Consider the following 14,123-nt stretch of genomic DNA (forward strand, 5'->3'; position numbering starts at 1 on the left):
TTTTCTTTTTTTACCCCAACAAACTTACGGAATTGCATCACTATGGTAAGTGACTATATTAAAGGCTCACATAACTCATGAGCTTCATAAAGTAAGGGGAAAAAAGAAAAGGCTGGGAAGGCCTCCTGAGTCCAGAAAAATTTTCTTGTTTGTGCTATTACTATTTCTATTGCCTGAAGACGTTTATAAAGTCATTTTACTAGTCAACACCCATCTGTATCAAAATCTCTTCCAATTACAGAGTAAATACATTTATTTGCAAACACAAACAACATCTGACTCAAATACTAGTACAGGACAGAAATCTTCTATTTACATTTGAAACAGGTAACTTCTGACCTATTAATCATGCTGAATTGCCCTTTTCTATTTTGAAGCATCTCTTAGTTATCAACATGATGATTACAGTAATTATTCATAGTTGCTCTTTTAAGGTTGATATATAAAAAGACAGAGTCATAGTTGCAATTCACAACTCTCAAATGAACAGTATCATCAATAGTAACTTAATCATAGTATCTCTTAAATTCTGTCACTTTCTTAAAAGTAGTATTTCAGCTATAGAGCCTTACCTTGCCTTCCTATATAGATTTAATTAATTCCCCAACTGGAAAAATCAGAAACACCATTCATCCTTATCATCTGCACAGTGCACAGGAATTATTTGGCCCTAGTTTTGACTCTTACTTTGTGCTAAGCATTAACATCTGAAGAAACTCATAAAAACCAGTACAACTGACAATTCCTTAAAGATACCTAAACTCTTTGATAACCTTTACTTTAGAGGAACCGCTGAAGAAGTCTTTATTCTATGTGTTCTCTGTGAAGGTATAAACTTGATCCATTAGTGGCACTTAAGACTCATTTTCACAGCTAAAATTGTCTCATCAATTAATAATTTCCAACCTTTCCTTGTGATCTATATGCAGTTTTATATATTTTCTATACTATATGTTAGAAGCTCCTTATTTACTTCTATTCCTCTTTTAACATTTCCTATACATACTTCTAGACCACTTGGATTTTAAAATTCTCACTGCTGACTCAGAAAGATCCATGGATTAAACTGAAATAGCTGGTAAGACTACTGGTCTGTTTTTCGCCTCACATGTCTCTCATGCAAGCTTCAGCTCCTGCTGGAAAGACAGCTCAAGTGCTCTTGAAGCTCTTCCAGCCATGTGAAGAGAAATCAAAATTAGTACTGTTTTGCCTTAATATTTGGGATCGGAATAGGCTTCTTGAGGCAATATCCTCAGCCATCCCAATTTAATCAAAAGCTGCTTGTCAATCAGTTTAGTGTCTATCTTCTCTCTTAATCTAATTCCTGAACAAATCACATTTCGCTATCACCAGAATTTAACATTATTCATAAATCATCAGGGAGGAGCTCTAAGCCTAAACCAATGTTTGAATCTCCTTACCTTCATTTTTGTCAGCATCCAACAAATTCTGAAACTCTGTATGAAATATCTCCAGGTGTTTTTCAATAAGTACTTGCTCACATTTTCGTGCTAACTCATCTTGTGTGCTCTCATGGAGATATACCTGAACTCTACGCTGTTCCTCAAGAAGGCGAGCTTCAGCCTACAGAACAGAGAGATAAACATGAAACCTGTACGGAAGGCAGAACAGAAATCCAACAGCAGAAAACAGATGACTATTTAGTAAATTAATCTACAAAACGACAACAACAAAATCAAACCTCTCACTAATGAGGTGTTATGGTCCACCTACTTAAGCAGTTATTTTTCTGGGAATCATAATATACATATGGAATTGATGTTTATGTTGATGATAATATTATATACTGTTTAAATGGGGGGTAGAATCACAGCAAGATTGTTTTCCTGTTGCTTCTGAGTAAGAAGTTTACAGATGGAAATCTGCTGTCAGAAAAAGAGAAAGCTGCTGACATGAGATGCTGGCAGTTTTAGCATCAGCAAGCTCTCCAGCTACAGAGGTAGTTTTGTTTAAGACAAACATTAATATATTTCACGCCTCCGCAAAACTAAAAGGCAGAAAACTACAATTTAACAGTATGTCCATGACAAATTTATTTGAATGTTCTCATCTATATTCTTACACAGAAAAGCTTCCCAATAATCTACAATCATCTAAATTATACTAGCATTTAATTTGGCATATGAAATGCTACATATGCGTATCTTCCCGGCAAACCAAAATTCTAAATGTCACTCGAGGAACAGTACTTACGCCAGAATGTAAAACTGAAGTTGTTCGTATAACAATTACCTCTATTTTGTTTGCAAGAGTGTTAAAGATTCGCTTTACAAGCCATCTGTAATTGCAGCATATTATTAGGGATAAAGTGCATATGTCCCCTTATCAGTCCAAATTATTTAAATTTGTAACGCCACCAAGAGAAGAAAATTAAATTAATGCATTTTTCTAGTACCTTAGAATACTGATTAAGCATGAAAGATCATATTACGGACAACAACAACAAAAAAGAACAATTTCACTGCAAGTACACTGCATCATACACAGATGGCTTTAAATAATCTCTGCCACTGTTAGCTTCACTCATTTCTGTAATAATTTTGCACTTAGCTCTTGTGAAGTGGTCCTGGATTACGGTCTCCTAGAGTTAAAGCAGTACAGCTCAAAATATGGGGGGGGGGGGGGGGGGGGGCGGGAATCTGGGAAGGGATATAAGTTCATGCTTCAGAGTACTTGCCAGTTTCTTACCAGTGAGGAATAACAATTGACTTCCTTAATGACAGCAAATAGCAGCAAATCTTTCTGATGAACACTGGAAACTGGAATCAGACTAGTAGGACTACTTATCTTACGTTTAACCCGTTCTGTATTTCTGAAGTTCAGGAAATTCTGCCACTTCTAATGCTGCTTCTTAAAATATCCTTAGGCCTTCACTTTTAAAGTTAACAGTCAACTCTCACTTTGAGCTCCTTTATGAAAATAAACATTCACTCTGACTTCAAATTTGCTTATACTCTCTCACTTTTTGTGTTCTCATAATTCTGTTTTCCTTTTAAAGTCGTATTTCAGAAACAAGGGAAAAATAATTAGTTCACACAACAGTATCTTTGGCTGTTTTAACTATAAAGATCAAAAGTTCAGTTTGAGACTATTTCAAGGAACAGTCTTAAGATATACTGACCTTTTTCCCTACAGCACATCAGGCCATGCCAGCTTTACTCATGAGTTCTGGCCTGAGAAGAAAAAGTCACAATCCTTCTAAACTCAGTAAGTCTGCCTGTATAACTACATACTCATATCCTAATTCTAATTAAGATTTCTACAAGAAACAACCAGAATTCTACTGTATCATGGTAACGCTGATATTATGTTGGTGTGCACTAAGGTACTCCAACAGGTTTCCTTTTGTTTTTATTTTGTGGTGCTATTTATCCCCAATTAGAACTCAATGCACAGTGCTTCAGTGAGAAAGTGAAGTAAGCGTACTAATAGCAGATATCTTTGTTCGTAGTTCATACTTCCAACATGACTTTTAAGATCTTCTTACCGCGAGTATGCCACGTGACTGCTAGACAACTTGCAGCTTTTCACATCAGTCTCATTTAAGGTGTTTCATAACAGGAAAGAACCCTAATTCTAGCAATACCTGAGTAATAATTATGGGGAGTACTACTCTGTTCCAGGCATTTAAGTGGCATGCAAGATTACAATACCCAAACCGAAAAAAATAATTAAGAAGTTTACAAAACTGCCTTGTCCCGTTTAAGTAAAAAAATATTAAGCATTCCTTATGCATAATGAAGTAAGATAAAACTGAAGGACAAACCTATCTGAATTTTAAATTAATAGTTCTGAAAACTTGCATGACCTCTCTTGATCTCTCCAGCAGAGCATGCAGACTAGAGAGATCAGACAATTTGTTCCAGTGAACTAGCTTTTAGCTTCAATTCATGTTTCCCCTTTCTGTTAGGTCACATCCCTTGGTTTGTATCATTGTGCAAGCTCTGATCATATTTACTGTAGAGTCTAATACACATCTTTTTCAGTTTCATCAGTTAAATCCCAGGAAATGAGTAATGAAAACAGTTTCTTGTTCAGTTTGATTTCAATGTATGCGCATTATCTGTAAGGAGATGCCGAACAGCCCAAATAGCTTGTGTATATCTCTAGTATATGAATTTGAGCAGAGACTTAAGGCTACACACTTTCTTGCTGAAGATTTCCCCTGCCTTCTGCTAGCTTTGTATGTGTTTTCAGCTTCGACACCAGCTTCGAGCAAAGCGAGTTGCTCTTTTGTGGATTTTTGAAGTTTTGAAGATTGTTTAGGTCTGGTAAGTTCTTTCTACTTGTGATTAATCTCTAGTTCTTGAAATAGCAATGACCTTCAGACAGCTTTTTACTGTCCCATACCAAGGAAGCCTGGATGAGTCAGTCATTCAGGTTATGAATGACTGAAATTCCCGTACTCTGTTTTTATGTATTTTAGGATGAAAATAAAGACAAGAAATTGAAAGGAAAGTAGCAAAAATCATTAATTCAACAACAACAGAAAAGTAAACATAGGTAGGTCTGGGAACTACCGGGCAACTATCCCAATGCACTAAAAGCAGGATTCGTTTTACTGTATTATTTCTAGGACTTCCTCCCTCCCTCTTTTTTTAGGGGTAAAACATTGACTTTAATGCCAAGACTCAGACAGGAGTGTTCTGTGGCAAGAGTTACACAAAAGAAACACAAAGACACTGCAGGGAGGGATGTGTATCTGTATATTACATACTCAGAAAGCTCTCTTTTTTTAAATTAAACTGAAAGGGAAAAAACAAGCAGCAATTCAGGAAGTGAGGAAACATGCCGAGAAAAATATATAAAGCAGCACCTGTCCAAGATGGAAGATGACCTATCTATTTCACATTCAGTAAGACTGACCCAATAACCAGGCTAGAAATAGTCAATGTTTATCCAGCTTGCCCTTAATTGCCGTTTCTGGGATCCCCCAAACCAGAGGCTATCTAAGAATCTAAATCTGGCCTCTGTTGATCAGAAGTATTGTGTAGAGTTCATGACATCAAAATATTCTGAGAGAATTAAAGCTAATTGTTTATCTACTACCTTGGTGAGCTTGCTCAGGAAGAGATTTCAATAAATGTGCCAACACACAGTTCCTTGTATAGGAACAGTAAACTTGTAGGTCTAAAGCAGAATGACTACTTTGGTGTCTTGAAGTCTAACAGAATCTCAATTTATTTTAACATTCTCTTCCATTTTGCCCATTAAGAAAGCTTTGAACTTTCATTGTACTTACTGAAATACACTAAGGAGACAAACTTCAGACCAGATAAACATAAAAGCAAATCATCACAGGGAAAAAGAGCTAATTGTTTTCAATCAATTTCAAAATAATCAGCATTTTAAGAAACTGATAACAAAAGCCAAGAATTTGTATTACTTTACCTCTAAAAAATATCTGTATCCAGAAAATAATCACAAAGCTCATTTAATAACTTACCTTCTTCATGTATTCTGTGACTGGGTTCTGTTGCAAGAATTCAGTACTTTCTCGTGTATAAAATCTCTCTGTGTCAGCAAGAAACTGAGATTCAAAGGATTCTTTATAGACAGTTAGTGTAGGTCCTTTTGCAAATGCATCATCTTCATTCAGCCCCAGCTCCACTACAAAAAAGAAAAAAAGAGCAAGTAATGACAAAATTGTCTTTTATGACAAATATTGCAAATAAACAGGCCCCTCCTTTCTAACTTACATGAAGGTAATCAATTGGGACAGTATCAGCACAACTTCTTAAAACTTTTAAAAGTATACATTTATTTGGCATTTAAAAAATAAGCAGCACAAGACATTACTCCTGTAAACTGCACTTCTTGATACATTACAAAATGGATGATAGGGTTTAGAAAACTTCACTATCTCAAAAGCTAGTTCAAATTCCCCTTCCATTTTTTCCTCTTAAGAGTTCCAAATTATATGCATATATGATTTTTATTAATGAAACTGGTCATTAATGTGCATGGCAAAACTCTGTTTCATGCAAATGGGAAAAAACAATCCCACTCCACTTTGTAAACTACTATGCTTCCCCCAATCCAGATTTAGCTCCTACATAACTGATTTGTAAACAATGAACTCTCTTGTCTAACAGTTGCACTTTCAAGCTTTACAAATATGGTATAACGAACTGTAATTGCATCAAGTGTCTCTACAAACATGAAGTTAAACAATATATAACTGCGTTTATTTTACTGTAAAAATCTTTACTGGACATCCAAGGAGGTGGGATGCTACTTCTGGGCTCTGATAGGGGATATATATTTATTTATTTTTAAGAGAGTAATAAAACCTTAAAGAAATCTCATTTACCATAAGATTGTACAACTCCACTGATCAGCCTTGTATTGATAGTTTCACCATTTCTTTCCTTTTCAATCAATTTCAACACAGCATTTGTTACCTTAGAAAACAGGGATTAAATGTAAGTCAAGCACAGAGAAAGCACAGTATTTAATCAGGAGTGTATTCCTATATTCAAGATAAATCAAGCCCCTTGAGAACAAAATTTAAGGACACCTGAACATATAAAATTCCTACAGACATCACAGATTATGCTACACCTTTAATTTCTACAAGGTAATTACAGTCCGATTAGTGGTGAGCTGTAAAAGGGTATGAAAGTGCTTGGTTTGGTTTTTGGTTTTTTTTTGTTTTTTTTTTTTTAATTTCAAAAAGCACCTTCTAAACCAAACTTCTCTTTGTTTTATACCTGAAATATAAGAAAACTTTGCAGTAAAAGCTGAACTAACCACCTGTACTTTACACAAAGAAAGCTACTGGCTTATGCTGATAAATAATGTGTTGCAACTGCTGTTCCTCTAAACTGAAATCTAGTGAATATTTTCATAATATAATACAGTCTGTTCATCATGAAGTACTGGTAAATAAGGGTGAAATCAACATACATAAATATAATATTTCATTGTGATGGAATGTCTTGTTTTATATGGTGCTGATTCACTAATTAAAAATATTTGGTTGACCTGAATCTCCCAGGGATCAGTGCAAATTTAAAGATTCACAGTAACATTAGAAGAGACCAAAATCCCAAGCCTGTCACTATCTGTTCTCACACAATCTTGACTCTCAAACCTTAAGACATGACCATCAGCCTGTACTCCTGCCTGGCTTGGAAACAGCTGAAGTTGTTACTTCATTTAAGACAAGTGCCCTTAATTTTTTTTTTTTTTTTTTTTTTTTTTTTTTTTTTTACAAAAGGCAAGGGTCCTCTCAGCAAAGAGATAACAGAACAGTCTTGGTATCAAGGTTCAACCACACAAACAGAGAAAGGCCCATTCCCCCCAAATATTTATCTTTTTAACATCACAAAGGAGAAGCAGAAGGGTCTTTTTATTTTCTGGGTCTGCCACCCCTCCATCCTCCAAATTCTCCTTGAAACAGTTACTGACAATATATAAAATTAACCCTATAAAATAACACTATAGTTTTTTATATATATATATATACCTGCTTATTTAATGGCCTGAATAAGCAGTCTCTCCAGGTCACCAAGGCAAGCTAGAAGCAAAGGAAGGAAGATGAAAGATGGAATAAAGAAAATATTTTTATATATACACATATACATGCAGGATAACTTCTTAAGGAAAGCTGATGTAGTATGCTAAATAATCAGAACTTTTAAAATTATTATATTTTGGCATACACATTTCTCATGCAACAAGACTGTTTCACAATAAAATTACCATTTGCTTTATTACTAACTCTACCTGAGATGTCCCCTTTTCTGACAGTGATCCACTGCCAACTCTGAAAACTAACAAAACCCTGCAAGTTACTTTGACAACATACAGCTTTTTTTTGTTGGCAATTTTCAGGCTGACAGTCCCTTAGCATTAGGCTAGTGAAGTTAAGAGGGAAGGAAGTAAGGATACCAACTGTTTTTCTACCATATGCAAAGTTATTTTAGTGAAGCAGTAAAATAACACATCACTTTCCTAATGCTTCACCTGCTTTATCCTTTATAAAAAAACCCATACTTTAGTTATCTGAGATACAGAACTTCTGCTATGTTCTTCCCTTGTTTATATTACTTTACATTACAAAAAATTTATCAAGATCACATATCAGTCTTTCAGAACTGTTCCAAAATAACTTATATTACAAACCAAATGTTGACTGAATCTTAGCAGCTTGGATGCTAAAAAATTTGTAGAGATGTATTGAAGTCAAGAGAAAAAAAATGCAATTTACTTCTCCATTCTATATTTGAAACACTTGACTGAATTCTAAGTGGAATGACAAGGTCACGCTGATGCACACAGATAACGGTATAAGCAGCAAATAGTCAGAAACAGACAACCCTCAACAGTCTAATACTGGTAGTCCCAATACGTACAAGGCAGATTGAACACCTCACAGGTTTAGACCCAGGGAATTTTTACAGATATACTGGGGTGGGAGTACGGGAAGGGGGGAGATTTCCACTTTGTCCACTTCTTCAAAACTTCTATGAACTTCATACAAGTTTCAAGGAGCGATCTGCAGGATGATAATGCAAACATGACAGATGGAATGGATAAGTCACTCACTTCAAAAAGCTACTTACCGAATAAATTTCATATATTCCTTTACGACCTTCATCGCACTCACGACGAACCCAATGTCGATTGAGGTAGGCACATATCCCATTCAATACTTTGCTTGAAAACCTATAATCTTCCCACTGTTGAGTGTAGAATTTCAGCACGCTCTCATCCATCAAATCTTCACCATCCTGAAATAACAAAAGTTTGCCAGTACTTTTGGGTAATTTTAAGGTACAAACAAGATATATGAGGGTGTACAAATTGACTGTGTAATACATCTACACCATGCAATGTATTTATAGGAAACATAGTGCTAATACAGGTACTTCCACATTAATAAAGCACAAGGCCTGTATGAGATTTAGAAATTGGAACACTGGTTAAAAAAAAAAAAAATGCACAGCATAGACAAAGCTCCAGAAGACACTCCCGTCCCTCCTGTGAGAGAGAGCAAGATGGCACCATGTTAGAAACAGATAGCGACACTGATGAGTGTGCTGGGTAAAGCATGCCAGTGCAATGGTAATGCATTCAACGTGACAATCTCCATAAAATACACCACCCACTCCCACTGCTGCTACTTGTGGAGCTGAAACAAGTGAGTGTGGATGCGGTCTTCTCCAGGACCCTGTCAGGTAGCAAATGGAACCCCGTATTCTTGGAAATGGGTATGGCATCATATTTGTTTTTGTTACAGAAAAAAAGAAGATAAAGTTGTAACACATGGAAGTTCAAGTATCTTTCCAAACTGGACCACTAGTGCTTGAATGGAGAAGGGAATAAAAACAGGAGTGCATTCTGGATAAGACCTCAGACACCTTTATGCAGCTTCATAAATTAATTACACAGTAGACTTGATAGGACACCAAGAATTCTTTTATTATTGCTCAAAACTAAAATCCCAAAAGTTAAAAGCATAGACCCTTTCTAAAAATAACTAGGAACCATTCTCTTACAAAGCAGTCCAATATCCTGCTCTATTAGTAGTTTATTTATTAAATTAAATTAATGGCTACCATCAGGCATTTTCAACATTTCAGGCAACCATTTTTTCAGCATTACTAATATGCTGGTTAATTGGTTAGAAAGTCTAGCCATTCTTGTTCAAGATACAGGACAGCTTAAGATGGCATATAAATGTTACTTCTACAAAACACAGAAATGCCGCTTTGGCTTGAAGAGGAAAAGCAGCTAACAGGTACACTTAGCGACTGATCTATGCCCGAAGTAAAGCCTACAAAAGTTTCTAACAGCTAATGGAGACAAAAGCAAATTTCAAGATCATTCAATTTACTTCCAGTGGCCGTATACACCTCTAGGTTTGTTGATACAAGCTTTTCTCAACCCAGCCCATATTACTAATACAAATGCAGACTGATCTAATGTCCCATCTTACCTTCAAGAGATTTGTCAAGTAGTTCTTCAGAAATTCTTTTAGCCGTTTGTACAATTCCAAGCCAACAAACTGAGCACCTCCAGGTGTCTGGCCCTTTTTTGATTTAGAAGGAGGTACTCCAGCTCCCCGTGCTTGATTAGACTGGTGTACACTAGTACAGTAGTTATAAACATGACTGACAGGAAAGTTAAGGAATATGTATGTGCCAGTATGAGACATTAAAAATACAATGGAAAACAATGTTAATTTCAATAAGCTATTTTTATATGACCATAAGTTACTTAATCATAATACATTACAAGATGCACTAGCCCACAAAATCAAACCAAAGCTACGAGAATGAAGTAATTTTCACCAGAATTATCTGCAGCAGAAATGTCAGACTGCACTGCAAATACTGATGCCAACATTAAATTTACCTAACACCTACTTAGCAAGACCACCAAGAAAACAAAGCAGTGGAATTTGCTGATAAGATTATTTTCAAGGTTTAAATGGCATTTATTTGATGTATTATATTGGCCTTCTACAAATACATAAGCTTTCATTTGAACAGGAAATTTCAACACTAGCCTCAAGCAACGTTCAGTTGTTGAAAACACAGAGGGTAATATTTTTGCTTTCTTTCAAACACACTCCTTTATAAAAGATTTGGCCAGTTAACACTGGCAGACAGGGAACAAACCTAGAAAGCAGTAATAGTGAGATACACACACTCAAATGCACACCATAAGAGAACTTTACGATGAGATTCACTGAAACCGATTTTAGGCTACAAGGATAATCCCAACGCTTAAGTATGCGGTAGCAATAATTTTTCCTCTCATACTAATACAGCCCGCAAGACTTGCTGTATCTGTTAACATAACATTTCAAGAAGACATTCTGTTTTCTGATCTAAAACATTCAAATAATCAGAATTCTTCCAAAGTAATACGTGGAAGTCACATTGCTTGAAACATTTCAAATAAGAAAGCATCCTGAAAGAAACTGCACTCCAGAAACAAGGAAAATAAACTAGTTTGGTAGCACTCAAATTCAACTTGATGAGGACTCAGATCTGACAATAAAAATTACCCTAATGACTCACCCGGCAAACAATTAGCCAACAGAAGCGAAGCTACTGAGCACTCACGCTTCTACTGACAGTCCTAGGGCAGGCTTTTGAGTCACATCCCTTGTTAGAGAACACGGCATTAAGCAATCCAGAAGGTCTAATTTGGTTTAACTTGTGTTTTAACTAATGGGCCGAGCTTTAACCACCAGACAGGCTTCCTCCACAGTATGCCATATATTTGGAAATTAATACGTTGCTGAGATTTACATTTTATCTTTTCCTTCAGAAAGCCCAGCACAATATAATGGAAGACATCAGCACAATTAAATACCAAGAAAATTATAAACCCCAAATATATGATGCATTACAGTCATTATGAACAGACTTGCTTCTAGTATTTAAACAGTAAAGCTCAAGCAGAAAAATCTCTTAAAATACCCAGTTAACTCCCTTGTAACTACTTTTAAAAAAAAAAGCTTCACAGACAAATCATATCCTTAAGCTGGGTTTAAGGATCAGAGTATCCTGCAAGCCACTAGGAAAGAGGCTCATGGTCTTTGTGTCAAACTGAAAGGAAAGCCTGCTCACGGTCTATACTCATGTACTTGTTCAGAAAGTCATCACATTCTGTCCAAAAAAGTAAGGCTCTTAGGCTCTTTGCCTAAGAGTAACCCTTTCTGAAAACATACAGCATACATTTACTTCTTACCTGTTACCTCATCCAGGTGCCAAATAATTAGATTTCCCATGACATCAACCAATAACATAAAACTTTCATTTGTGCTTAGCAACTGAACTTTTATCAGCCTCTTATCTCTATCAGCCACTTATTTCCTGGACATTAATTATTTCTTCCAGCTCCTAGTCATTTGTTTGTTCAACTTTCCTGGCACTGTTGCTACTTTTACCATCTATGCTTCGATTTCAGAATTCCCTGTTCAAGGGAGGAAGGCCACACAGCATAACAATTTTTCTCTAGATACAAAACTTACTTTCTTTTCACAAACAAGAAAAGCAGGGCTTACCTCACAGTTTAACTTCAAAATAGTTAATATAAGGTCCTCTGAACTGTGTATGGAAAGTCTCTCCATCGTGATACAAGAAATTTAGGGCTGATTCATAAACACCCAGTTGGCAGTCTTGCCTCCTTCTTCCCCTAACTATCCTATCCCAAGTGGCTTTGAGCAAGCCTAGAAATATAAGGATTGTCCAGACGACAGGTAATTCTTGCAGTTTTGTGAATACTGCCTGATGAAAGTATTCTTTCTGTTCTTCTCCAAGAATAATCACAACAGCCTTCAGAAAAATAAAAGACAAAGGTTAGAAGACATAAGCCTTTTTCTAACCCCATACATTCTACTATTAAAACCAGGATTCCTTGTAAAGTAAACATTGAGAGAGACTGAGACCTTTTTTCCATGCCTAACAGTAATCACCTCAGAGCTGGAGTAAAAATACACCAGTAATGCCCCTCTTTACTCGTTATTCTGGCTTGAGACTTGCTAGCCAAAGTGTCCAAGACAGCACTTTTGAAATGCTCTAGTTTAGTTGTTCTATGCAAGTCAAACTGAAGTTAGTTTGCCTGTGCAGAAGGCAGTTTGTAAGTGTAAATAACTCTTTGACATATTATACATAAAAGAATGCTCTCTCACACTTTGTTTACAATCTGTGTCCCCATCTGCTAAAGCCAACCACTGACAGAAAGACTGACATATTCAAAACAAAATCAGACTTGCACTGCTTACAACGAAGTACATGACAGCCCATCTGAGAATCACAAGGGGAACGCTATGAAAAGAATTCTTGGTTGCTAACTAATCCCCTCAACTGCTTCGTACACTGGAAGCCATATACATATCCAAACAGCTATTAGGAAACATTTCTGTGGGTGTTTGCACAATTCTGCATAGCAATTCGCATACTACAACAAGCAGAGAAGTTAAATTCATCAATAGAATCGTTTGTACCGCAGTAAAGCTGAACTGCTCCCCAAGCTTCTGGCTGCTGAACTTCAGATTTGGCCCAGCAAACAGACAAACCATCTACAGGAGGAACAGATCGAGATGAATCTCCTCTAACTTCTACACCTTCCTTACAGTTAAGGAGAAATTACATTTACTTATCTAAATTAAAATTTGAGGTAGAAGACTGCAAGGAAGTTTATAAATTGATTCAGCATTGTGCTGTTTAAGATGAAAAATCTTTTTCAGAACTTTATTCTTCTCTGAAACTCTTCAAAAGGGGATACAAGAAGCAGCCAAAGACAAATTAATTTTACCACCTTTGTCTTCAATATAATTTACACTGCTTTTGACAACCTTGACTTCGTTTCTAAAGCTGGGCAGTGCAAAGGAAAAAAAAAAAAAAAAAACAAACATTCCCACGCTGCTACACCGTAATGAATTTATGGTCTTGTAGGAGATCATTTCCACTGAAGGAAATGATCCTGACACACAACCCACCTGGAGGGCTTACTTGCCACCTGCTTTTCCAGTAGCATAGGAGTTCATGCAGGCAACCAGTGATTTGGACTGGGGAAGTGACTGCCGCTGTTGTCAACTAACTGTTGTCCCTCTTCCCAGATCCTTTGCTGAGCAGATCTGAACTTCTGTGTCCACACAGAGGAAGTGAAACAGACTCTTTCAGTAGTAGTGCACATACTTTTTGAGCAAGTATGCCATCAAAACACAAGGTTGAGCGTGCCACGGCCACCTCTAATCTACCCTCTGCCCCAGCAAGTACCAAAACACTCCATACAGCATTTTTTTCCTCTGGGAGTAAGTGCAAACAGAAATTATGTGAGACAAGTATCATTTTTGTAATTCAACACACAACAGGAAAACGCTCAGATTTTACACTGATGGGTGCAAATTACTCAGTTTCGCATGAGTCCCTAATCTTAAATTTTTTATAAAGAAAACAGTTCTGCTGAGGTAATAATGGATTCCCCTTTCAGCAGCACAACTGGGTCCCCACAGTTTTTCCATTTTGCTATGAAAAATTAACAGAACTGGAGTAAGTCTGCTTGAGGAACAGATATGTAAAATTAAAAGGAACTGAAAGGGAAGCAGAATTAATACAACGTAGCACAAAACTATA

The 14,123-nt window shown here is 36.3% G+C and overlaps 1 protein-coding gene across 1 annotated transcript in view; it reads right to left on the reverse strand.

Moving 5' to 3' along the window:
• Window positions 1–14,123, reverse strand: part of CUL1 (cullin 1) — a 55,543-nt gene that overhangs the window by 17,638 nt on the left and 23,782 nt on the right. The window contains exons 3-8 of the mRNA XM_076330743.1: window positions 9,968–10,142; window positions 8,592–8,759; window positions 7,493–7,543; window positions 6,335–6,425; window positions 5,468–5,631; window positions 1,422–1,584 (exon numbers count right to left, since the gene is read on the reverse strand). Coding sequence (XP_076186858.1) covers window positions 1,422–1,584; window positions 5,468–5,631; window positions 6,335–6,425; window positions 7,493–7,543; window positions 8,592–8,759; window positions 9,968–10,142 — 812 coding nt within the window. The remainder of the gene's footprint in view (window positions 1–1,421; window positions 1,585–5,467; window positions 5,632–6,334; window positions 6,426–7,492; window positions 7,544–8,591; window positions 8,760–9,967; window positions 10,143–14,123) is intronic.

The sequence above is a fragment of the Aptenodytes patagonicus genome, chromosome 2 (assembly GCF_965638725.1).
Source record: "Aptenodytes patagonicus chromosome 2, bAptPat1.pri.cur, whole genome shotgun sequence".
In the NCBI taxonomy this organism is placed as follows: domain Eukaryota; kingdom Metazoa; phylum Chordata; class Aves; order Sphenisciformes; family Spheniscidae; genus Aptenodytes; species Aptenodytes patagonicus.